General features: G+C 34.7%; 1 protein-coding gene across 3 annotated transcripts in view; it reads left to right on the top strand.

The window, feature by feature from the left end:
* The window catches only part of CSMD3 (CUB and Sushi multiple domains 3), a 923,077-nt gene that overhangs the window by 849,003 nt on the left and 46,083 nt on the right, over window positions 1–27,991 (top strand). For all 3 annotated transcript variants that reach the window (XM_054708474.1, XM_054708473.1, XM_008143384.3), the window contains 7 exons: window positions 1,544–1,717; window positions 5,723–5,896; window positions 7,607–7,780; window positions 8,607–8,792; window positions 10,849–11,022; window positions 13,742–13,924; window positions 19,354–19,530. In XM_054708474.1, coding sequence (XP_054564449.1) covers window positions 1,544–1,717; window positions 5,723–5,896; window positions 7,607–7,780; window positions 8,607–8,792; window positions 10,849–11,022; window positions 13,742–13,924; window positions 19,354–19,530 — 1,242 coding nt within the window. The remainder of the gene's footprint in view (window positions 1–1,543; window positions 1,718–5,722; window positions 5,897–7,606; window positions 7,781–8,606; window positions 8,793–10,848; window positions 11,023–13,741; window positions 13,925–19,353; window positions 19,531–27,991) is intronic.

Below are 27,991 nucleotides of genomic sequence, written 5' to 3'. Positions count from 1 at the left end.
TACTTATATTCTATTTTATAATTTATTTTTAATCTCTATGTAAACATAGGACTTTGGGGTTGTACTTTTATAAGATAGTCATATTAATGGATTAAAATCCACAAAATATATATTTCTAAATTTTAGTTGATATTCTAAAAATATGGCATCTTTATTTGTAAATTCTTACCCTATTCCTTAGGGTTTTCTCCCAGGATCTTTCCCTGCCTCCACCCTCATTTTTAAAAACAAAATTTCATTAAAAAGGCACATAACATAGAGATACTGCAAAGAGTAGGAAAAATGATCTACAGCAGGAACATTAATCTTCCAATAGATGTTTGGTTTCTTTGTGCTCAATCCTCCATTATGTAGAAGGGTCAATTGATCAATATGATCAGGTTCCTGCCCACAGCTACGAATGGGAAGTGACAAGGACTCTAACAAGTGCAACTCATTGAGAAAATAGAAAAAATAATAAGTGTTCTGGTCCATTATTTACTCATCGTTTAAATTAAAACAATATACATTAATATTATTAATGTTAATAAATAATATAGCTACCTCAAAGGGTTATTTGGGGATTAGTTAAAAACCATCAATACATTTTAAGTTTTGTATGCAACTATTTAAAGTTTGCAAATTTTCTATTTGTCTATCTCATGGCTATCTAAAGCCAGGAGCTGAAAGCCAGAGCTGGAGCCAGAATAAAGTATATGGGCTGATGGTGAAGTGTTGGATTTGGAGTTAGACTGCTGGACTGACATTTTGATTTAGCTATTTACAGGCTGTGTGACCTTATTACTTAATTTCTATGTGCTCATATCATATCCTAATGTATACAATTCAGAAAATGACTGAATCTACTTAAGAGTTCTTCTGAGAATTACATAAATGAAAAGATCTGTAATATTTTCTGGTACAAAATAAGGACTCAATAAACATAATCCATTATTCATTTCTAGAAAGAGACCTCATTTGTAATTTTTAAATATGACAGAGTCATAAGAGCTGGGTTCTAAATGACCTAGCAAGTGAGTTAATCTCTCTTTTTCAATTTTAAAACCTACAAACACAATGTGAAATATAATTATATCTAATGGTTCTTGTGAGAACCAAATGCTTCACATATAAAACATTCTTTATAAACTACAGGGCCCTCAACAAAAGTAATTATAATGACTATTTTAGCATTGTTTCGATGATGAAGAAACTTTGGCTCAGGTAAGTCAAAGGGATTGCCCTGTGTCACTGGATAAGTCAGAGAAAGATCTGATGATTTTCCCACCCCACTAAAACCAGGTTGGCTAAGTAAAAGGTGCAAATAAAACAGCCTCATCACATGTCACTGTAGCTTATAAGACTTTTATGGAAAGTTAATCAACTTCTAATTATGCCGTCTATTTTCTCTACATTTGCACATTCATTCAAACATGGTTTATAGATGTCAAATTCATTGTAAATATGTGAAATCATAGGAAATTCAAAATGCTAAAAGCATGTTTTTTTTACAAGTGTTTATTAACTATGTATTTAAGAGTTTTCCATTTTTATTGTTTTGTAGTTATTTCCTGCGGAGAACTACCTACACCTCCAAATGGGAATAAGATTGGAACTCAAACCTCATATGGCTCCACAGCCATCTTTACCTGTGATGCAGGATTCATTCTCGTGGGCTCTGCAGTACGGGAATGCCTTTCGTCAGGTCTTTGGAGTGGATCTGAGACCAGATGCCTAGGTACAGCATTTTAAATCATTTTAACCAAACATTTCCCCCCCCCTCTGGGAAAGGGGAAACTTACATTCACTCAGTAAGGATTCTAAAAAACTAGAAAATATTCAACTTTAAAAATGTCTCATGGTAGAAAAGCTATTAAACAGATAACTCGGAAAGTTAATCAACTAGAATGGCAAATGAGACTCATGTCATTAAGGAGAGACACATTGTATTCCAGGCATGGTGGAAATAAAAAGGAGAAAGCTAATTTCTGATCTGAAAATCACATGTCTGCCTACTCAGCTGCATTACTCATTGTAGCAATTAATTCATTCTAAACCATAGTTTCACTCACCCATTTGCTTAAGATAATGACTAAAGAAGAAAAATAATTTCCACATTTAAATATCTTTCTCCCTTTTAATTTTACAATTTCAACATGTGTAATATTACTTTCTATGAAAACTTTAAAATATCTATTTTTTTCAAATCTGATTTTAGGACAAATAGGATTTTCCCCCATAAGGATCTTTGAATTTATTATTAAAAAAAACAAAAAACCCATATAGTAAAAGAAACTGAATTAGCCCTGGCCAGGTAGCTTAGTTGGTTGGAGTGTTGTCCAGTACACCAAAAGGTTGCAGGTTGGATTCCCAGTCAGGGCACATATCTAGGTTGTGGGTTAGATCCCCCATTGGACTGTGTGCAGGAGGCAAGGAGGCAACTGATCCACATCAATGTTTCTCTCTCTGTCTCTCCACTTCCCTTCCACTATCTCTAAGAATCAATGGGAAAATATCCTCGGTGAGGATTAACAAAATAAATGAATAAATAAATAAATAATAAATAAATAAAATAAATGCACACTGTTTTGCTAACAAGCTTGAAAATATTCATGGTAATATGATGACAACTTGAAATTGCAAATGTTTGCTTAGAGGTTTTGTAAAATTCCTCCCCCAGGACATACTTGTTAAAACACAGCAACAACAATTCCTTTATAAGAGTACAAACATTTAATGTGCTATACGAATACTGTATAAAAAGAAAATAGTAAATAAATTATATCTTTATGTATTAATATAGGGTTAAATAATCAAATAAAAATGTTTCCTAACAATTTCTAAACTGCATTTGGATATGCTGAGTTCAAGTACGGATTATTTAGTGTACTTATTCATTTGAAAATCCATATGAAAACTAGAATTAAAATATTATATTTTATGCCTCTATGCCCTTATGAGCTGTTATTGTATATTATTTGTTGACTATTGCCTGTAGAGCAAGGGTGAGGAACCTTTTTTCTGCCAAGAGCCATTTGGATTTGTATAACATCTTTCACGGGCCTACAAAATTATCAGCTTAAATATTAGCCTGCTATATTTGGTCGAACATTTAATTAACTCACCACTAATGCACTGACAAGGCCAGACCAAATGATTTTGTGGGCCTTATATGCTCCCCCGACCCCCAGCTATAGAGGGTGGTTTCATTCATCTACTTAGAATCCTGATTCTGTTCTCTGAAGAGACAGGGAATAAAAGGAATATTTATGAGAAAACATTGTCTCTCAGTCTGTGAAGACAACATCATCATCCATTGCAGAGGACAAAGTGTTGGCATCAGATATAAATTTAAAAGGCTGTTGGTAGGAGGAAAGTGCAGTTGCCAAACAAGCAAATCCTAGCTTCTTATGCTTACAGTGACCTTACAGATTCATGTCGTCCAGTCATTCTCCTCATGTTTGAAAACAACTTGTCCTTAAAGCCCCAGACACTTGTGGCTTGGAATGACACTAGAATATGCTCGTAATTGTTTATATAAATATAATGCATTTATTTCCAATCCACCAGTATATTATTATGCATTTTTCAATTGAAAGACTTAACTTTGAACCCTCATATGCCCACCCTCTAGTCTAGATTTTACAAGTAGCATTTTGTTGTATTTGCTTATTACCTATCTATTATCCTTTCAAGCCTCTATCAATCCATAAATTCATTTTATTTTTGATGCATTTTGAAGTAAGTTGCAGAAATTGGTACACTTCATTGCGAAACATTTCAGCGTGCATATCATTAGCCAGAGTTCAATAATTCCTTAACATTCTCTTTTCTTTCCTTTTTACTGTGATAAATTGTATATACAATGAAATGCACATATCATAAGTACACTTTAGATGAGTTTTGACAAGTGTGGACTCCTGTGTAACTCAAATCACAGTATAGTTATAGAGCATTACCCTTACCTCAGAAAGATTCCCACGGCCCTTCACAGACAGTCAGCAGCTCTTCTCCCCAACCCTGAGACAATAACTATTCTGATTTTTTTTCATGTCTGTTAGTTCTTCCTGTCCTAGAAATTCATTTGAATGGATTCCTAAACTATATACCCTTTTTGTGTAAGGCTTCTTTCATCTATGCTGACATGTGTATCAGTAATTTTTCTCTTATCACTGAGTAGAATTCCATTGTATGAATCTGCCATAATTATCCATTCCTCTGTTGATGGACACCTGGGCTCTGGTCAGTTTGGGACTATTATTAATAAAGCTTCTATAAATATTCATGTAAAACTGATTAAAGCTGCTATGAATATTTGTATAAAACTCTTATTATAGGTATATGCATTTATTTTTTTGGATATTCAGGTGTAAAATTCCTGGTAGAGTTCTGGTGGTTTCACAATTTCTCCAGCATACAGTATAGTCAGTTTTTTAACTGTATTCATTCTGTTGGGTGCATAAAGCTATTTTACAATATTTTAATTTGCATTATATTGATAACTACTGATGTAGTACAGTTTCTTAGGCTTAGTTGCCATTTGTAAATTTCCCTTTGTGAAGTGGTAAAGTATCTTTCATATTGAATTGCCTTTTATGATGCACTGTAAAAGTTCTCTGTATATTCTGGTGGCAAGGTCTTCATCATTATGTGTTTCCTGAATATTTCCTCCCAGTCTGTGACTTGTGTATTCATTTCATAATGGTATTTTTTGATGTGCAGAAGTTTTAAATTCAGATAAAGTTTATCTTACCTTTTTTTTTTTTTCTTTTTGGTTATTGCTTTCTGTATCTTGTCTAGAAAACCTTTGCTCAACCATAAGTCACTACGATTTTCTTTCATGTTTTTCTCTAGAAATTTGAGTTTTGGTCTTACTTTTATACCTATGATCTATTTTTAAGTTATTGCTGTTGAGGTGTTTGTGTGTGTGTGTGTGTGTGTGTGTGTGTGTGTGTGTGTAAAGAGTTTTAAGAATATAAATATTTTTAATAGATAAAGAACTAGTCACATTTTTTTTTTTATTTTGTGTTCACTTTGGTATGATATCATTTTCAAAGAATTTGTCTTCTTCTGACCTGTTAAATCAAGCTCTTCTTTATATTTTCTTATCATTTTATTTTTGGTAAGCTTGTAGTGTAAACACTTCATTCATTCCTGTTTTTGGTAATTTTGTTATCTCTAATTTTGTGTTCATGAGATTAGCCAGGGGTTTTACAACTTTGTTGCTGTTTTTTAAAAAAATAATTTTTAGTTTAGATGACATTCTCTATAGTTTTTCTGTCTTATTATTTTTGTGATTTCCTTAACTGTCTTTAATGTAATCTTCCATCTACCTACTCTAGTTTTACTTTCTTCTCTTTTTTATTTTACTCCTCTTTTTCCTCTTATTAAGGTAGAATCTTAGATCATTGATTATATATCTTCCTTTCTAATAAAAACTTAATCATATAAATTCCCCCAGTGAGCACTGCTTTATCTGTATTTTTCAAATTTTGATGTTACATTTTAATTTTTAGATTGAAATTCTAATTTCTTATAGACCCAAGTGTTACTAGAAGTGTTTTTTTAAATTCCCTAATACATGGCATTTTACTGAGTATCTTATGTCATATAATCATATTTGCATTATATATGTCATGCTTCTAAGTAAACTTTAAAAGTTTAGTAATATTACATATGTATATACATACTCAAATAAAATGTAGGTCACAGTATTAACAATATTACTTTCTGACCATTTCAGCGGGTCACTGTGGAATTCCAGAACTCATTGTGAATGGTCAAGTCATTGGAGAAAATTATGGATACAGAGACACAGTTGTTTATCAATGTAATCCTGGTTTTCGATTGATTGGTTCTTCAGTGAGAATATGTCAGCAGGATCACAATTGGTCTGGTCAGCTCCCATCCTGTGTGCGTAAGTAAGCATGGCAGAAGTAATTAGAGACCTCTGTTCTCATGCAATAACTAGTAAATTTTTTTGCTTAGTTAAGTTATATAAGTATACACACACACACACACACACACACATGCACGCACACACACTCGTGTATGTATATGTAAATTATATTAAATTTCCTTACACCACTGAATCCCCAACAGTACATAATAGTTTCACATCATACTCTGTCCTTTTTTGGACCTAAAAGTCATTATCAATGGGTTTCTTATTTTTTTCTCCTAAGTGTTTCCTTTCCCAATTACTGACATTTATATTAAAACTGATGTTAGAAAATGAGAACAAACACTGCAAATATGTTGTAATTGTAACATGATAAGATCATGCAATTGAGATTTGGGCAGCTTCAGATAAATAATGCATGTGACTTTTAGTGTATATTCACAGAAAATATTTATTCTATAACTAATTACATCTATATGTATAAATTTCATCATTGTCAATTTTTATCCAATCAACAGAAATTCTAGTTTCATGTAAAATACTTTTGTTTGTTGTGATTTAATAAGATAATATAACATATATTTAACAATTGAAATTACTTTTCTAAGGTTTGCACACTCCCCCCCCCCATATACACAAACACTGAATGTCTGATGATGACTTACAGACAGTAAAATTATGTTTGTGCCTTTCCTAGATTTTTTTCACTTATATTCAAGCATAGCCAACTAATACCACTATTTTTCTTTTTGAATAATTGAAACTATAAATGAAAATTGGCCCTTGGGGTAAAACAGATTTCTTTGTCAATAATTTTAACAAGAATAAGATGCAGTTAAACTTCCAAATGAGTAGGTTGACATTACAATACAGCTGAAGAATAACTGCTCTCAGGTAATTTCAAAGATACTAAAAGTGACTCTGGTTTTTCACTGTGCCCACTTATGAAGGACTATTACTGGAGTTGCTCTGATTATAGAGTGAGATGATTCAGTGCAATAGTTCATAGAAACATGGAGTGTTTGGGAAAAGCCAGCCCTGCATAAAATCAGGAGTGGAACTGTAATACTTAAAGGATTTAAATAATTCATTAATTGATACCATTATTTACTAACAAAATTGTGCTAAATTGTCCAATATCAATTGTGAAGAAAATAAATAAACCAGTCAGAATTCTAATACAGCATCATTTTTATGGTTCACATTTTATAGTCACATTAAATTATTCTTCAAACACAACTTTGCTTATCAATCTATTATTTGTAAAAATTAATGGTATAAATATTAAAATAAATAATTTCAAAGTTAAATACAAAAAAAAACTGCCTTCAACTATCTTCCAATTCTTGACTGGAAAAGGAATAGTGGTTCAGTTTCATTCCTTTCTGCTACTAATGACTTCAGTCGTGCCCAGATTTTTAAATTTCAGTATTCTCTCCTCCTTCCCGCCCCAAAATAAAGAGAATAAAAAGGTACCATGAAACTCTAAACATTGTGCACCACAATTGCAAATGATTGTCTACTTATTAATGTAATATTCCTTTTACAGTAGATTGTTTTACCATTCTAAATTGTTCCTTTACATTAGTAAATGTACTTTAGATATGTTTTCTCATAAAAAGTCTCTTCTTTCTACCGTGTTTGGAATGGTTAAAGGTAGTTGTTGTGATTACTGATAACCAAATATTGTTTTGTGTTTCCCCTGCCCCAACTTATTGCTCTTAGCTGTCAGCTGTGGTCACCCTGGCAGTCCGATTTATGGAAGAACAAGTGGAAATGGATTCAACTTTAATGATGTGGTAACATTCTCTTGCAATATCGGGTATCTCATGCAAGGGCCAACAAAGGCACAGTGTCAGGCCAACAGGCAGTGGAGCCATCCCCCACCAGTGTGCAAAGGTAGGAGTCTAACTCTGGGCCAGCTTAGAGCAGAGTAAGAATGTGTCTGTGTAAACATAGATGATAACATTTGAAACTGCTGGGGTAGAACAGTGGACAGTTTTCAGCTACTAAAACAAAAAGATTTAATGTTAATATCATCTCATTACCAATGCTTTCTGTTTTCCTTACTTTTTAACTTAGTTCTTTTTTAAGTTAAAACGGGCAGGCTTAATTTCAGCTGCTTAACTTTAATAGCTTTTACCTATTTTGTGGCTACATATAAAAATCTTTAAGATTCTTTTACCTCCGATTTACTCCATAATTAATGGAACTTAGGTATGGCATTTATTTATTTTTTTCATGTTTTGGAAAAATATGTTTGAGGCCTGAATTACCATGGTTCCTGAATTGGGAGTGGGTTTATTTATTGTTCTCTGTATAGAAACCGATTAAAGATAATTTTTTGGTGCTTTTTCATTTTGCAAAGAAGTATGGTATACTTCATATTGTCTGATAAAATTCAACTAAATCACCATAATCTTTACATTATTTTATGGCTTAACTACAGTTTAACAGGTATCATTTTTAAAATTTGTACTCAGCATAATGCTTATGGAGTTGCTGTTGTTAAAAATATTTGCAAAAAAGTTTTCTTTTCTACTTTATTTGAAAAACCTCCCAGATTTTGTTTCATTATCTTAGATAGTCAATATATTAATTTTATTTCTGGAATCTTTAATTTGCTTTATTAAATGTACCTTTACAACTAAATTTCTTATAATAATCTATGTTAGGTATATACATGTTATTTCAAAATACCTTTTAAATTTGTTCATTTGTTTAGTGGTGAACTGTTCTGATCCTGGAATTCCACCCAATTCCAAAAGGGAAAGTAAAATAGAACATGGAAATTTCACCTATGGTACTGTTGTATTCTATGACTGCAATCCTGGATATTTTTTATTTGGATCTTCAGTTTTGATATGTCAACCAAATGGACAATGGGACAAACCTTTACCGGAATGTATCAGTAAGTAGATAATGTGAATTCTTCCTTCAAAAATGCCATGTAAGCCACATGGATGTTTATTATCTTAGAAAATATCTAGAGCTATATATCAGAAGGATTTTGTTTTTAATTATTATTTTAATTTGCTTTTTATTTTATTACTTCATTGTTTTGAAATTACATTTTCCTACATTCTTCCAATTCAGTTCCCAGATGTAATTCGTATTAATATTAATGTGCTGAATATCTCTGTCATTCTCTGACTTTGAATTTTGATAGAGCAGATAGAATATGAAAAGCATACACCTTTCATATTCATCCCAAAAGGGCAATTACATTTTGATTGTCTTTGGTACTACTATTTCAGATTTCATTTAAGGTAATAGTATTCTTAATATAAACAACCACTAGAGATTCAGAATACTTGAGGATTTAAACAAAAGAGTTACTTAAAATGTACTGACCATAAATATTTATCATATTTAGGTTCATACACATATGGATGCAGTACGTATTAATAAATAAAATCTTTCAAGTCAGTGAATATTTAGTGAGTGTATTTTGTTAAATGTTATGTTGGAGTTGTAGAATATAAATAAGATAAATTATAGCAGATATGCATATATCTATAGTGATATAATAGTGAGAAAATAATTTAACAGAAATAAATAAAAACTATGTAAGGACATAGGGAAGTGAACATAAATTCTAGGAATTAAGTAAGTATAGCTAAGTTTCTCAAAGTATTGGTAAATCTTGGAAACGATAGGAAAGATAACTTTATAGATTGAAGGAGTATTGTGTCAAAAAGTCATTGTGACCCAGACAGCGTGGCTCAGTGGTTGAGCTTTGACCCATGAACCAGAAGGTCACAGTTCGATTCCTGGTCAGGGCACATGCCCGTGTTTCAGGCTCAATCCCCAGGATGGGTGTAGGAGGCAGCTGATCAATGATTCTCTGACATCATTGATGTTTCTATCTCTCTCCCTTCCTCTCTGAAATCAATAAAAATATATTTTTTAAAAAGTCATTGTGCACAAGAAAGAAAAAGAAAGAAAAAGGAAAAATTCTATGAAAAAAGTCCTTGTGCAAATAATTTTTGATTATGCTTAATTTTTAAATTATAAAAATATTTTATGGTCATGTTTTATTTAGAGGAAATTCCTTCATGGGGGGGATTTTAAAAAAATTGTAGCACCATTCATGCACTGATGAATAAATAAAAGTTTATGCAATGTCTATTAAATTTCAGATTCTATGCAAATAATTAAGTCAATTATTATTCCTTTTCTTAAAGTGCATTTGACTTTCTTATTGTGCACTCACTGGTTTAATAGCTTGGCTAATTTAGTTACGTGGCCTTGTGTGGCTATAACATTCAAGTTAAAATATTTTGTAGGACATGGAAACATGAACTTCAGATTTTCATAGCTCTCCTATACATTTTTGCCTTTCTTTGTTTTATATTGTACTCCCTGATAGTGTGGGATTTATTAAGTTTGTATCTATTGTGTGCTATTTAATATTCTAGAGTATTATTGTGTTCAGTATTTTTTCAAGTCCATTTTAAAGGGAGCATACAGTAAGTTCCCAAACTACCTCTACATTATAAAGAAAATTCAGCCTCAAAATTCTTCCTTTTTAATTGCTATATGGGCTCATTTTAAATCTTATTGGCATCCTATGTCCTTAATTAGCCAACCCACATATAGTCTTCTCACTAATTTTCACATCCTTGTTTGGGCACATATGTACTTCAAACCCATGCACATGTGCATATGAACATAGAGTCACCACCCCTGTACATGCAGACTTATACTCATTCAATCATGTATGCTTACTTACATTGTTCCTGTTAAACTCATGCTCACTGTGAGTGGCATAATAGAATTGCTCCTATAGTTCCAACTTCCATTTTATTTTTTTTAAAGTCAGGTTTCACATAGATTGTTTGATATCTGGTGGTTGTATATATTGAAATAGATCATTTACTTTTGGTTTATTTTGTAGAAAGTTGGTGCAGGTTGTTCGATAGGAGATATAAAAAAATTTTATATTCAATAATTATGTATTGTAGTGATTGACTGTGGACACCCTGGCGTTCCTCCTAATGCAGTCCTGTCTGGGGAGAAGTATACCTTTGGGTCCACTGTTCACTATTCCTGCACAGGAAAGCGTAGCCTTCTAGGCCATTCATCAAGGACCTGCCAGTTAAATGGCCATTGGAGTGGATCACAACCTCATTGTTCAGGTACCACTTAGAAAATTGGACAATGTGTGTTGGAAATTACATTATTAGTATTAGTATTAGTATTATTGGAAATATATGCACAAAAGAGATAAAATACTACATTTGTTTTGTAAAAATCTGAGAGAAGCTATAACATTATTTGTACATTTATAGTAATACTTCTTAAGGTAATATAAATTCAGAGCCTAAATTAATTCTAATCCTGTAGATAGTAAGTGACAGATACATGTTTTGAATTGTTTTGTGGCTAATGTAAAGAATTATTGGTTTTAGAATGCTATTTTGTGTAAAGTGCTTATGTTCATTAAAATGGTGAACTACTGAAGTTTATGTAGCTATTCTATTTTAGTGGATAGCAAATAAAATTTTTCCCAGAAGGTGATGTTATTTCAGTGATTTTCTGTTAGAATTTGTGTCCATTAAACTTTCTAAACAATTGGTCACTTAATAGCATACTTTAAAATAAAGACTTATATGTTTTTTTCAATTAAATTAAGCCAAGTTTTATAAAATGTATTTATCTTTCCTAACTTTATTTTTTACTAACAGGGAACATATAACTTCTGAGCTTCCATAGCCCCATGTTGCTCTGTTATTACTATCTTAGAATAAGTGAATATTAGGCATATTTTAATTAATAATTTGCAGAGTGAGTGTTTGATAAATCTTTCTTGAGTTGTTTAAACTAATACTTTTCTCAAAATATCATTTAAATTTAGATTTGTGATGTCTCCCTATTTGATCCTCCCTATTTGATCCACTAACCAGATAGTGGTGCTTATTTTTCTGCCTTTTTTTAAATACATTTCCATTATCTTTATATTATTTTATATCTGTGGAGAGCATGGTGAACACTTATTAGGAGTTCTTTTTACATTGTTTTTCATGTAGGGTTATTTCAGAATCTCCTTGTAACTAGTGGTTAATATCTATCAAGTAAATTTATGGGACTTCAAATTTAATCTATAGACTTTTAAAACTATCAGATAACTGATTATACATAGTCACATAACCTTACATATATACACCCCAATGTATTTGGAAATTGGTGCTTAATTGCTAAAAATAAATTGTACATAGATATTTAAAGGTGAAATACTTATCTTAAAGTTTGTGTGGTTGTTAATATTACATCTCATGAAAATGAGGAAGTGTAAAGAAGGATTCCAAATACACAGGGCTTGTCCAAAGGCATGTACATAGAGAGAGAGCATTTGCAGTACTTAAGAAATTTAAGAATCTCTCTCTCTCTCTCTTTTTCTTCCTTCCTTCCTCCCTCCCTCCTTCCTTCCCTTCCTCCCTCCCTCTCTCTCTCTCTCCCTCGCCCTCCTTCCCTTCCTTTCTTTCTCTCTCTCTCTCTCTTAATATATATGGATACTGCAACAATTTTGATTAGAATTATTTAAGAAACTAGAGGCCCAGTACACGAAATTCCTGCTGGGAGGGGTGTGTGTCCCTCAGCCCAGCCTGCACCCTCTCCAATCTGGGACCCCTAGAGGGATGTCCGATGGCCCTCTCACAATCCAGGACTGCTGGGTCCCAACTGCTCACCTGCCTGCCTGCCAGATTGCCCCTAACCGCTTCTGCCTGCCAGCATGATCACCCCTAACCACTCACCTGCCAGCCTGGTCATCCCTAACTGCCCTCCCCTGCCAGCCTGGTCACCCCTAATTGTCCTCTCCTGCAGGCCTGGTCACCCCTAAATGTCCTCCCCTGCAGGCCTGGTTCCCCTCAACTGCATCCCCTGCAGGCCTGGTGTCCCCGCTGCCCTCCCCTGCAGGCCTGGGTCCCCCTCAACTGTCATCCCCTGCAGGCCTGGTTGCCCCCAACTGCCCTCCCTTACAGGCATGGTTCCTCTCAACTGCCCTCCCCTGCTGGCCTTATCACCCACAACTGCCCTCCCCTGCCTGCCATCTTGTGGTGGCCATCTTATGTCCACATGGGGGCAGCCATCTTTGACCATATAAGGGCTGCCATCTTGTGTGTTGGAATGATGGTCAATTTGCATATTACTCTTATTAGATAGGATGATAAGGGACTAAGTAAATTCTTAAGACTAACATAAAAAGGTGATCACCTAGTCATGAACAAAATCCTTATTAGAACTTACGTGAGAGTTTCTAATCTTTGATTATTTGCAATTTGTTTTTGTTTTTCATATATGAGATTTATGCAGCTCATTTATCTTGGTCAATAGTCATTGGTAGAGAAAATTAGACAGTGAAATTTTAGTGTTATAGTAAATATTGTATTGTAACATTAATATTTTCTGGTACATTATAATCCTAATTTAACAGCAATAAAATGATTGTCAGTAATTAGAAAATTCAGAGAAGGACACATCAAATTACCAAATCCAGTTCTTTAATTTTAGTTTTATAAACCCATTGTCAAACATAGAACTGTCAGTTGTAAATTTTCCAATAACCTGATTATTGACCAAGTTCTGGAAATACTAACATGACATTAACCTATTTAATAGGTCTAAATATCACTGCTAAGGAAAATGACACCATACTCTGCAACTACTTTCTTTTTCATGTAGGCTTTTTCTTACGACTGGACTCAGATGGGAAATGTGAATTATGATTCTACCTAGTCAACTTACCACGTTAAAAACAACTTGCACAAAATCCATGCCTATAAGAATATTGGACAAAAACATGAACATATTAAATGCTTATTGAAATAAATTAACCTGTACTGTACTAAATTACAGGTGATGCTACTGGCACATGTGGGGATCCAGGTACCCCTGGTCATGGTTCTAGACAGGAAAGCAATTTCAGAACCCAAAGTTCTGTACATTTTGCTTGTGATATTGGCTATATCCTTCATGGTTCAGAAGAAAGAACATGTTTGGCCAATGGCAGTTGGACTGGAAGGCAGCCAGAATGCAAAGGTAAGCTCAAGCAGAAATTAAATAGATTGAAATTGCTGGAATTTAATGTGTACCCAAATTCAATTTGTTAGTATTACTGAAATTACTCTTACCAATTCTTTGTGTCTCCAACCATGGAATAAAAGCAGGAGTATTCCAATTTTACTGACAGCATCCTATATATGATAGGTAATAATTTTTAAAAAAATATTTCTGATGAGTCATTTATATACAAACATTGTTCACATCTTAGCAAACATCTGAGTTGAAAAGTTAAACATATTTGTTAAAAATGTTTTATTTTCCCCTTTATCACAGGGCTCTATTGTAGACACTTTCAGGTAAAACAATTGGTTGTTCTTACGTCAACATTACCTCAAGATCTATTTTAGTTTTTAGGTTTGTAGCAATGGAAAAATATAAAGATGCATAACTATAAATGAGATTTTTATTCATACATTACATTGTGTGAAACTAGAATTTTTAAAATGTAGGGTGCTTGAATAAAATTTTTAATTGTTCTGATTGACATTTTTAACAGAGTTAAATCTTTACAAGAATGGATAGAAAATAAAATGTTGCTGGAAAATTATTCTGACAATTTAAATGTTCTTTTCAAGATAATTTTAGTGTAAAAACTCAACATGCAGAGGTATTTTTGAAACTTACTTAATATCATATCAAAATGTATTGGTTTTATAAATAGGAAATAACTCCCAACAGAATTTCTTGACAGTTTTTGATTGATTGTATTTCAGAAACGTTTTATTGTGTTTAAAATTAGGATCCATATTCTAGGAAAGATAGTTATCCTTTTTTAAAATGGACCAAATTTAGAAATCTTAATTCAGAGAGCATTACAACTCAGTTGCTATTATAGGGAAAGGAGTTGCTAGAGAAAGTTGTTGAGCAAAAGACAGTAAAACTTAACTATTCACTTTATTACTCAAACTGACTTTGCAAAGGCAAAGTCTCTATAATGGTGTCATACAGTAGGAAGCTAGCCCTTTGCTCAGCTTAACTGCAAAATAGTTTTTAGATGGAATACAACCTGGTTCTGACTTTTTACCTGTAAAGTGCACTTTATAGATAAAAAAGAACAAGGAATTATAAAAAAGCAGCAGAATTAATATTTTTCTCATAAATGCTGCTCATACAAATAATTTAGAACAACAGATTCTAGTAGATAAATGGACAAAGAAAATGACCAGAAAATAAAGAAGAGCACAAAATGCAACCTATTGAGAAATATTCAACATATCTACTAATCAGAAAATGATAATTAAACATCCTTTTACCAGTTTTAATATGACATTTTTGCGTATATGCAACAAAACTAGAACTTTAAAACATTTCTAGAGGTATTGTTATTGTTACAGTAAATTTAGAGTAATTTGACAAAAATGCGTATATATTCATAGAATGTAAATGGCTTTGTATTATTAATTGGAATTTTGAGGATTTCTTTTCTACAGAAAATTAAAATATTAAAGAAAACACATAATAGTAAAGTTGCGACTTTTATGTCTAATTGATTAAAATTAGCAACAACAGGAAATAATTTTAACAATGGGGAGACAGAAGGAAGCTAGATAGATAGGGGTGGGACCATGGGAAAGGAAGTAGAACTGGGAACCCAACTAGGAGTAGTTACTAAGGCACCCCAACGGGGCAGGTAAGGAAGGGCACTCACAAGAGGCATGAACTTTAAAATGTATGGATATTGCTAAGACAGGCAGGGTGCAAATAACCAATCACAAGGCATTAAGGCGTATAAACCAACGCAAAGGATATTTGCCGAGACAGAATTATTTGAAAAGACCAATTAGCAGCTAGCAAGACTGCCCACCCTAAATTAAATCCCTCTCTCTCTTCTCCCTGACAAACAATGGGTTCCTGACATTCGTTCCTGTTGTGCACTATTAGACTTTAATTAGCTTGGATACTAAACTACTAACATGAAGAGGAAGCTCTGGACACCAGTCTGCTCCTGGAACCTGAGCTATACCGTTTCCAGGACTGGCTTCTCCCAATGAACTTTGCTCCTGTTAGTTGTTTTTGTCTACAACTTCATGCTTTGATTTTCATGAGATAAGAACTCGACTCAACAACACCCATTATTTCTGGTATCAACAATATTAGAAATAATATTACATAAGCAAGTGTATATTTATGACATTATAGCATATAGTCAATAAGCTATTAGGATAAAAGCCATGGAACAATATGAGAAAATGTAAATCATATAAAACTTAGTTAAAAATAAGATTCAAAAGTTTGCACTCTGTTAAAATCATGGGAAATGATATTCATTTGAGAGAAAGTTTATAAAAGGTGGTACACAAAATATGATAGAACAGAGTGGTGAAATTTGAAGTACTTTTACTCTTATTTTTCTAAATGCTCTGAAATATTATATTACTTTAGTAATTTATCATAAACTATAATATCTTTCCTATAATATAATGGATAAAACACATGTAAAAATAAAACTATCAAATGAATGTGTTAAAAATCTTAATTTAATAAATTTAAACAGGCAAATTTAAAGCATATATCATTTTTTTACAAACTGACAAGGTTTTTAACAATTATTGCACATAGCATTGATGAGGATGTATGAAAACAAGCAAACTTCTACATTATGGATCCAACTGTGTATTATGACAATATCTTTGGTAACTCTATATAAAAATATTTTAAAATATTTTTCACAAATGAAAATTATCCAGAACTTCCACTCTCGGAAATTTATCTTAAAATAGAATCAATGTACACACTTGCATTAATAAGCTAGAGTATATTATAACCAAAAATGATAAAGAAATAAAACTAAACTAAATTTTGTGTTTAACAACAGGGGATTGGATAGGTAAATTATGAATATACATAAAATGGAAAACTATCCTGTTACTGCACTTTATAAAAGAAAGATGCCCTAGTTGTTATGTTAAGTAAGGAGAATGAGATTATAAAACAGCATGCATAGCATAGTTCTGTTTTTAAAAATGGCAATATTTCACTATTGTATACTCTTTGCTTTACACAGTGCCTAAAATACACATCAGAATGAATATATATTCATATTTATATATATATAGCTATATAAATATTTTATCAACTTATTTCTTTGTTTATTTATAAAGGATCTTTAACTTCTTCATTATGCTTCCATTTATTTTTGTCTTTTCAGAGAAGTCACCTTGATAAAAAGAAAAAGAATGGTCCCCTAATTTAAAAATTATCTCTAGAAATATATAAGGCAAATATAAAATACTCTTTCTATCATTGGATACAAAAAATAATCAATTGATAAAAATATGTTATGTTTGAGCCATTTTCTAGCCCGAATAAGATCCAATACTTTCATTATATGCTATCAGAATCTTCTGAGGAATTTGTACTAAATGAAACTGTGCCATGAACTAGCTGTGGGACCTTGGAGAACTAATTTATTCTCTCTGTGCTTCAATTCCCAACCTATACACGGTGTTGAAACCAATATCAACTCATAGTATTTGTTGTGAGGTTAAGAATATTGAAAATGTGGCTATCATAGTGAGTTATCAGTGAATATTACATGTCTTTTATATTAGGTTAGGTCAATTATTGAGAATAATGAGAAATTATTCTTTCTAAGAGAGATGGCATTGTCAGCTAATACTAACATAAATGGGGCTGTGTTCACAGGTATAAATAAAGCCATTTCCCTCCAAATGTCCACAATACAGAGGCAAAGTATTTGCTGCTTCTTTTCATTGTGTCCTCAGAGCTTTCAGCCCTCACTCATGATAGGTGATGCACTTGTCTCTTTTCATTTAAAGTTATTTTTACTTGTGTTTAATTCAAATAATTCTCTTGGTAAGAAAAATGTGTCTACTAAGCGTGGAGGAATTAGAGACAAGGGGACAGAAATGGCAGTGTTATTTGTCCATATCTGTAAACCATCCTAACTGGAGAAGTTCTCAATTTTTATTAAGTGCAAAAAAATGAACTGAGCCTGGGGTTCCTATTTCAAAATGCAAATCACCTGACATTGTAAAACAAGGATGATATTTTTCAAATCCTACTTGGATTGTTTCAAGATTATGGATCATGATACATAAATATGACTGGATTGTTATTTTAGGCAGGTGCTAATATAGAAGAGGCTAATTACTCACAACAGAAGCAAACATTTTTTTAAATATTATATGTTCTTCTGAAAATTTTACCTAGAGTTTGATCTTGTTGTAATTGTTTACAGTGTGTAAGTCTCCACTCTAGCCGGTTTGCTCAGTGGATAGAGCATAGCCCCCCCAGTCTGGAGGGTGGTGGGTTCGATTCCACTCAAGGGCATGTACTTTGGTTGCAGGCTCCATCCCCAGGGAGCCTGCAGGAGGCAACCAATTGATGTCTCTCTCTCACATTGATATTTCTCTCTCTCTCTGTCTCTCCCCTTCCCTTCCACTTTCTCTAAAAATCAGTGGAAAATATCTTCAAGTGAGGATTAACAACAACAAAAAAAGTAATAAAATAAAATGTGTAAGTCTCCTGTCTCTATACACACACACAGAGAAATATGCAGCACCACTGTAAAGGAAGGATAGGCAAAATTAAATATTTTAGATGCTGCAAGTGATATAGATGGTACTATCTGAAACTATAATTTCACTTTATATTCATAGAGATATCTTTAAACTTTTATGTTACAACAAAATTTAGTAATACAGTGACATAGGCTCGCTTTTAGGATATTTAAAAAATTTACCATGGTATTGATGGCAAATAGTAAAACATAATAAAGAGGGTAATACAGAGGGTATTGCATTAGTGACTCCTGCTTATGAGATGTTGAAAACTTAATGAAAACCATTTCTAGATTTTGTTTGTATTCAGCTTATTTTTTTGTATGCCTTGGTCCGGAAATAGAGATTATACAGTTTTAATTCAGATCAGTTATATATGCTTATATAAATAAAAATATACATGGATTCTTAAAATATTTAAATTGTTTTTATGATTCTTAAAATATTTAAATTGTTTATATGATATCTGTCCTCTTATATAGTAAATTTCTGTTGCATCTCATTGTTTCATATCTTTCCATTTCACTTTATTTGTTTTTTAGGCAGAGACTCTTGTAATCATTCCTTGAAAGATTTTGTGGTACCCATAGGCAACACTCTTGAGTAATTACTTTACTTTCTGAAGTTTTTACCATAGCTACTAACAAAAACTTTAAAAAATAGCTGTTGTCTGATTTTTATTCTAGTAATTAAACTAATAAAATTAATATAAATTTATCTTGAATTTCAACCATTGTAAAAGATAATTCAATGTTTATTTTAGAGGATTTTATAGCTCCTTTGGATAATTAAAAAAATCAGTCATTAACTTTTTGTGAGAAGATTTCTAATTACAATATTCTTATACTCTTAACTATTATAATTATTTTTTCTTTTTTGTAGCTGTACAGTGTGGTAACCCAGGAACAACAGCCAATGGAAAGGTCTTTCGGATTGATGGCACAACATTTTCCAGTTCTATCATTTATTCCTGCATGGAGGGATATATCTTGTCTGGACCTTCAGTTAGACAGTGCACAGCCAATGGAACGTGGTCTGGAACTTTGCCTAACTGTACAAGTATGTTTCTTGTCAATATTTTTAAACATCACTAGTTATGTGAAACTATTTGAGTATATTTATCTACATGAGTAACTTGTAGTCAATCAAACGATGCAAGATATTGAATATTTGTATTGTACTTCAGATTAAAAGATGATAGTATTCTATGGTTAAGAGTTTATACTAGTGACTTTAAGAATGAGTTCTCAGCTCTAGCTGGTTTGGCTCAGTGGATAGAGTGTCGGCCCGTGGGCTGTAGGATCCCAGGTTTGATTCCAGTCAAGGGCATGTACATTGATCCCCAACCCTGGTTGGAGGTGCGTGATGCAGGCAGCCAATCATTGTGTCTCTCTCACATGGATGTTTCTCTCTCTCTGTCTCTCCCCCTCCTCTCTCGCTCTCTCTAAAAATCAATGGAAAATTATTCTCTGGTTAAGATTAACAAAAAAAATAATTACTTGGCAGAAGAAAGAAGGATCACAGAAAATCAGTGACATTAAGTGAAATTTAATAGCATCTTAAGAATAGAGATGAATTATCAGCAGTAACCAAAATTAATACAAATAATGCAATTCTATTTTGCCAATTTAACATATATCAATAACTACTTGGTTTTTTATTTTATTATATATTTATTTTTATGTTTTTATTTTTTTAAGTTGATTATAGAGAGAGCAGGAGAGAAAGAGAGGGAGAGAGAGAAACATTGGTTGGTAGCTTCCTTCACCTGCCCTGACTAGGGATTGAACCTGCAACCTGGGTAAGTGCCCTGACCATGAATCAAACTTCCACCTTTTGGTGTATGGGACAATGTTCCAACCAACTGAGCCACATTGGCCAGGGCCTGACTAGGCTTTATCTATCTATCTATCTATCTATCTATCTATCTATCTATCTATCTATCTATCAAGTTTATTAGGGTGACATTGGTTAATATGATCATTCAGGTTTTGGTGTGGGTTTCTATGTTATAAGATCTGTATATTGCACTGTGAGCCCACCATCCGAAGTCAAACCTCTTATCACCATACATTAGGACCCCTTTCACCCCCACCCTCTCCCCCTTGGCAACCACCACACTGCTGTTTGTGTCCACGAGTTTCAGTTTTATATCCCACTCATGAGTGGAATGATACGGTCCTTGGCATTTTTCTGACAGATTTATTTCACTTACCATAATATTCTCAAGGTCCATCCATGTTGTTGCAAATGGCAGTATTTCATCCTTTCTGATGGCTGAGTAGCTTTAGCTGGTTTGGCTCAGTGGATAGAGTGTCGGCCCGTGGCATTCCATTGTGTATATGTACCACATATTCTTTATCCAGTCCTCTATTGTAAAACAATGGGCAGAGGACCTGAATAGATACCTCTCCCAAGAAGACATACAAACAACCAATAGATATATGAAGAGATGTTCAATCTGACTATGGGCTAATGATTCATCTCCAATAGGCTTTGCTGGTTTTATACTGCACCAACCCATCCGAGCCTTCAAGTTCTTACTGGTACCTTTTAAGTATCAGTTATTTTGTTTGTTTGTTTTTCTTTAAATTCTTTGTATTTGTTTATCCTGAATGAGTGGGTCAAATGAATCTACTCAGTGGAGGATGTCATCAGAGTAATGGCATGTCATGCCTGTAATTCTGGAGAATATTGGTTGTAGTTAATATCTTGCCTGCACCAAATTGTGTGGACGACAGGGCTGTTGAGATACTCCATCTGCATTGTGTCTCTTCAAAGGTGAAGGCAAACTATGGCTAAGAGACTGTTGAAATAAGCACTGAATAGAACATAGCAGCCACATCCTATATAATAAAAGCCTAATATACTAAGTGTCCTGTCGGCCATTCAACCAATCATAGCATAATATGCTAATGATATGCTAAGGCCGCTCAACCCCTTGCTATGATGTGCACTGACCACCAGGGTACAGACAGTTGACCTGTTGACCAGTTGCTATGATGTGCACTGACCACCAGGGGGCCAACCCTCAATGCAGGAGCTTCCCCCTGGTGGTCAGTGCACTCCCACAGCAGGAGAGCCACTCAGCCAGAAGCCGGGCTCTTGGCTGGCGAGCGCAGCGGCAGTGGCAGGAGCCTCTGTCGCCTCCATGGCAGCGCTAAGGAGGCCCTCAGGGAGCCGGCCTAAGCCATCAGTTGGACATCCCCTGAGGGCTCTTGGACTGCGAGAGGGTGCAGGCGGGGCTGAGGGACCCCCGTCTCGAGTGCATGAATTTCGTGCATCAGGCCTCTAAGTCTGTAATATAACAGCAAGACATGTCCCAGTTGTTGATCGGAGTCAGTAACAAGTAATATTTCTGGCTCTGTGTCTGCACCAAATGCTGTCACAGCTAATCTTTTGGTAGTTCTTTACCTCACCGTAGGCAGTTGCCTCACCAGCTGGCCAGTATTCTGCTGAACACCCAGGAGTTCTCTCCCTGGATCTCCAGAGTCCTCTTTCAGTGCGTGTCCTCTCTGGCACTGTCTCTTTATTCTCTCCTGGCTCTAGAGTCATGTCTCCACCCAGGGAGCTGGGGGGCTCTGCAGGAGGGCTCCCTGTGCTACAGCCTGGAAACCCTCTGAAAGCAGTATGATGTGGCAGTTTTAGGACTCATCTCATTCATCTCCTATCACTCAGGGATCACTGTGCTTTGCTGCCTTTGAAACCTGTTTTTTGGTTGTTGTTATTTTTGTTTTAATATTGTGTCTTATTTATTTATTTATGTATGTATGTATGTATTTTGGTTGTTTCAAATGGAGAGTGAAGTCTTCTCTATTTCTCCATCTTGAAGGAAAGAAGTCCTCCTATTTGCTTTGAAAATGTCTCAATTTTGCAAGACTGAACAACTTAACAATTAACAAATAGCCTCTGCTGGTTTCCTACTACACCAACCCATCCGAGCCCTGAAATTCTTACTGGTACCTTTTAAGTATCAGCTGAAATGGCACCCATTTGGCAAAAGCCTTTCAGGACACTTCTTCCTCATATCGCATTTAGCTAAGAGTGACCTCTCTGTACCGTATAATTCTTCTAGCAATTACCTATATGCTAACCTACAAGCTTCATATGGCATTGGTAACCTGGTCTGTTTCTCTCTCTCAAATCAATGAAAACATTTTTCTTTAAGTATTGTATATCATGAGATCAAGGTCATGGATTCAAATATCATGCACACTTTGACAGAGGAACTATAAATATTAAGAAACATTCACAGAACTAAAACAAACTGGAAAGGAAAGATATTTGCTGTAATACTATACTAGGAAGCTCATAACAGTACACTAATTATAAAATTTGCTTAAGCTATTTTCTGTGATGTTCATACTGAAAGAAAATATTAAAAAACTAAGCACAGGAAAATACTCATTCAGAGATACAGAGTTTTATTGTTACTGTTTTTTGTTATCTCTTTTTGTTTTGTTTTATTTTTTGTTTTTGTTTTATTTGTCAGCACAAAAACCCCGTGGGTATAAATAGTACAGGATCCTTACCTTGTGCTGTCTAACAAGCAGGTCACCTCTGGAACCAAAAGCACACAGTACTCAGAGTGTTTTGGGAAAAATATGCAATCTGCCTAAGGACAGGGCTTGTCAAATGGAGTAACAATCGACCTTCAGGTCTAACACGAAATATGTGCATCTGTTACCGGGGTTTTTAAACCTACCAGAACTTCTTCCAAAGTGATCACTGCTCTGCATCTGGCAGGTCTTGTCATTTGGGTCAGGTACGATATACTTGATCAGATCCCGTGATAAATGAACCTAAGGCTTTTGTTACAAGTGGTCAGCCCAGAAATGGTCCTCCCTGAATCTTTATGACCAACCCGAGAATTCTCAAAGTTTTTTTTGTTTGTTGGTTTTTGGTTTTCTTTAGAAGATAGGCCAGGGAAATGGGGATATTTTCACACAAGAGAAATCTGGGGGATATCCCAGCATGAAACTGGGTGAAGTGAGGCTAAAAAGTCATCTAAATCTCCTCAAGGGAAGAGCGCTATCACTAGTTCTTAAACAGGGGCGCTTTTGCTTCCCAGGGGACATCTGATAATGCCTGGGGACACTTGGCTGTCACAGTGCAGGTGAGTGGAGGGGCTATCAGTATCCAGCAGGTAGAGGTCAATGCTAAATACCTTTAGTGATAAAGCAACCTCACGTGATCAAGAATGAATTGGTCCCAAATGTCTATAGTGCCAAAATTAAGGTAAATGAAATCTCCCTTGCTGAGATCTAAAAAGAAAACCAACTTTTGAATTGAGAGATTGGATCACCTTTCTGGAACTTCATTCTGCTATAGTAGAATTTTATTCTGGGCTTGAAACCTGGCAAAGCAAATGCATAGGATGCCTGAGCTAGCATGTATATTGCTATATTGTCTCTAATAGGAAAACAATGGGATAACTCAAACATCAATCCACAGGGGTTTGGTTTCATGAATTATATTGCATGTATATACATGTAAGAGAATATTATGTCATTAAAATGTTACATGGATCTATGTGTATTTACATGCAAAAATATCAATTAGATATTGAGTAAAAAATTAATTCTGTTATAAAAGTGTGGATAGACTGATCCTATTTATTTAAAAATGCATATTTATAATGCTCATTTAAGAAGTTAAACGTTTTGAAGTGGCATAAATTAATTTACTAAATTATGTTTTCTTTTTAGCATAGAGGTTTATCTGCTTTAATTTATTATAAATGATGCCAAATGGACATTAATTACATGATAGAAGCTAATGAGAATACCTCCCATGAAAACAAATTTATTTATTTATTTGTTTGTTTGTTTATTGTTGTTGTTAATTGTAAACCAAGAATATTCTTTCATTTTATTTTTTTTAGAGAGCGTAGAAAGGTGGGAGAGAGGGGAAGAGAGACAGACAGACAGACAGAAATGTGAGAGAGACACATCAATTTGTTGCCTCCTGCACACGACCTGATCAGGGCCAGGAAATGAACCTGCAACTCAGGTACATGCCCTTGACTGGAAATCCAACCCGTGACCCTTAGGTGTAAGGGCCAACACTCTAATTACAGACCCACACAGGCCAGACAGAAACAAATTTAAACCTTTAAATAATATATGTGTTTTTGTGAATTTGAGCTATTTAATCATTCCTTATTCATTCATCTGCTGATTTATTCTTTAAACAGTATTTACTTTATGTCTTATGATGTACTAGAGGAGGTTGTGAGAACACATCAGTGTAGAAAAAAGCAAAACATCTGTCTTGGTGGAGTTTATTGGTGTGTGTGTGTGTGTGTGTGTGTGTGTGTGTGTATGCTTAAGTGTGTACGTAAGTGCTGTGTCCTTAAGGATTTTGGTGACTTTAGAAAAGATTTTCTTGCAATAAACCATAGCACTCTGAATTTTAAGGTAAAGCTCTAAAGAGCTACTATTCTAAGGTTTTGCTCGAAAAGACCAAAAGCCTCTTTTTGTTGTTGAAAACAAGCTGGTGTAATGAATGAATTGACTTGTGGAGCAGGTGCTGTTTACAAAGATCGTTGCTATTGGAAACTGCCTCTTTGACTGGCCTTTGCTTCCTTAGAAAGTCACCAAACAAATCCTTCTGAAGCTGTTGTCCCGAGTCCCATTCATGATGCTGCCTCGTTACTCAGAACTCTTTCCCAGCGCCTCTGCAGAATAAACCCTCTGTCCTCTGTTGGTGGCTGCCTCTCAGCTCCTGTGCCTTCCCACTCGGTTAGCTGGTCTTTCTTGCCAGGATTCGAATTCAGTCTGTAAAGCGCTGTCCACAAAATAGCAATTTGTGGGTGTTCTCTTTAATTTTCCTCCTCTTAATTGGAATCTAGATTAAAAATATAAAATGACATAAAGTAAAATAAAGCAAAATAAATTGAAGGGTATACTCACAAAATTCAGGAATTTTGAAACTGCAAATAAAATAACATATTTTTTGGTAAATAAGCTGGATTTGATTTCCTATCCAACTCAGTTATATAATTTAAAAAATCTTTTCATCATCAATAACCAAAAGAACAAAAATCATTCTCTATGCAAAATTCTTATTAGGAGTGTGATAGGAACACTCAGAGTGTTAGTTCAGCAAGCTGGGTCCAGGGCTCTGAGGGCTAGAAGGGGAGGGCTGTGAATATTGCTCTTTAATTTAATTGCCATTATTCTTGGTCCTAAAAACTTGCTAGACTCAACAGATTAGAGTAATATGAAAGAAATGTTGAGATTCATCATTTTAAATGGTAAGTTAATAAATACAATGTAATTAAAATACTATTAAGGTCGCCCATGACTTAATCTATTTTTAATTTTTAACCCTAGACTTTCACATTTCTGGGAAGAATTACTTAAAAATAAAAATGAGGGAATATAACTCAGATTCACCTGGTATAATTTTATACTCTTTTATAAACAAAAAGATTCAAAAGGCAAAAATGATAGTAAAAGGCAAGTATGCCACATTTCTTTTATCTCCAGAAAAGAAAAAGTGTAAGCTGGTATGTTTTTTCCTTTTCTTCTCTTCTCTTAGCCGCAAGAAAGCTTTTAGCCAACTCATTGCCCAAATCATGTTTAAATCATGTACTCAAAACAGCAAGTGCTTTGATGGCCTATATATAATTTCTGTTATGCCTTATTCTTAAATGTCATAGTAGGGTTGATTTTTTTAATGTTCTATGCTGTTTTAAGTCTTCTTGAAAGTTTTTGGTGGCATCCTAAGTGATAATATACGTAATCAGAGCCAGCTTTATGGATGAGTGCAATTGATAGAACCTCATGCCCGAGGGCCTGTGCTTGGGCTGTCTCGGCATTATCAATAATACTAGAGGCCTGGTGCACGAAATTCGTGCACAGAGGGGGGTTGTCCCTCAGCCCAGCCTGTACCCTCTTCAATCTGGGACCCCTCAAGGGATGTCCGACTGCCCGTTTAGGCCCGATCCCAGGGATCGGGCCTAAACAGGCAGTCGGACATCCCTCTCACAATTCAGGACTGCTGGCTCCCAACTGCTTGCCTGCTTGCCTTCCTGATTGCCCCTAACTGCTTCTGCCTGCCAGCCTGATCACCCCCTAACCACTCTGCTGCCAGCCTGTTTGCCCCCAACTTCCCTCCTCTGCCGGCCTGGTTACCCCTAACTGCCCTCTCCTGCAGGGTTGATCACCTCCAACTGCCCTCCCTTGCAGGCTTGGTCCCTCTCAACTGCCCTCCCTTGCAGGCCGGGTGCCTCCCAACTGCCCTCTCCTGCTGGCCATCTTGTGGTGGCCATCCTGTGTCCACATGGGGGCAGGATCTTTGACCACATGGGGGCAGCTATATTGTGTGTTGCAGTGATGATCAATCTGCATAGTACTCTTTTATTAGATAGGATTATCTTTGAAAGTGTGATTTGTAACTGAAGTCCCCTGGATGCTGGAGCATGTGGTGAGGGTTTGGAGCCTATGCTCATGTAGTCTGTCAGCCTCCTGCCTCCTGTCTTCCTAGGCTGGGTTTATGGGCCATTTGCCCCCACCACCTGGTACCCCTGTCCCTGCCGGGCCTCTCCATTCCCACCACTTCTTTGCACAGTCGTTCCATCCTGTCATCAGCAGAGGGAGGCTCACCCTGCAGCTGCATTCTCCACCCTGTTTGAGAGGCCTGGATGTAGCATGGGGCAAGTCAGAGTTTGGTGTATTCATGAAGTCTTGGTGCAGAGTGGGTAGCATCTATCTCTGCCCTGGGCTGGTCTTGCTGAGTCATATTTAGCAAGCACTTGACAGAAGCCTTGACGGAAGCCCTTCGTTCACACTCAATCCAGGAAGCAAGTGGATTCCAGAATAGAGGTTTCAGTTTTTTCTGGGTTGTTCTTTTACCTGGGTTGCCATTGAGTTAGTGGAAATGGGAAATTTAACTCTATCCCTAGCTGTAGCATTTTTACTTTATACTTATACTGAGCCTCACAAAGTATGTATCCTACCCTGTACATGATAAATTCACACTTTATGGTTCATTCATTCTTTTATTTATTCAATAAAAAGTATTCTTTTTATACCTATCATTGTTTTAGTTAAAAACTATTATAATAGAAAATTGAGTAACACTGTGCAGAAAATACTCTCTCAATCCACCAAGTCTACTAAATCAGAAACTTCAATAGCCATATATAAGAATATAGATTTGAAATATTACATTAGAAATCTTGATTCTATAGGATGGCTTCTTCATGATCACTTAATACATGTTAAATGAGGTTACCATGTCACAGTTTCCTGCACTATAATAGCATATTAACTTAACCTTTTCAAAGTCTAAATGGCAGTTTCTCAACCATGTTTATAGAATCTGTAATAAGCATATCCGGTCATAATCAAGAATTGCTAGGATGTGGTTGAAGTATGCTTATGTTTTATGATTAAAAATGAACATGATAACTAATTTTCCCTACTGATACATTAAGAATGCCATATGCTTACTATTCTTCTCTATTAAATATATGCCACATTAACCATCTGCTTTTTGAATCCAATATTGA

This window comes from Eptesicus fuscus, chromosome 19, assembly GCF_027574615.1.
Source record: "Eptesicus fuscus isolate TK198812 chromosome 19, DD_ASM_mEF_20220401, whole genome shotgun sequence".
Taxonomy (NCBI): Eukaryota; Metazoa; Chordata; class Mammalia; order Chiroptera; family Vespertilionidae; genus Eptesicus; species Eptesicus fuscus.
This window is presented reverse-complemented; position numbering and strand designations above follow the sequence as displayed.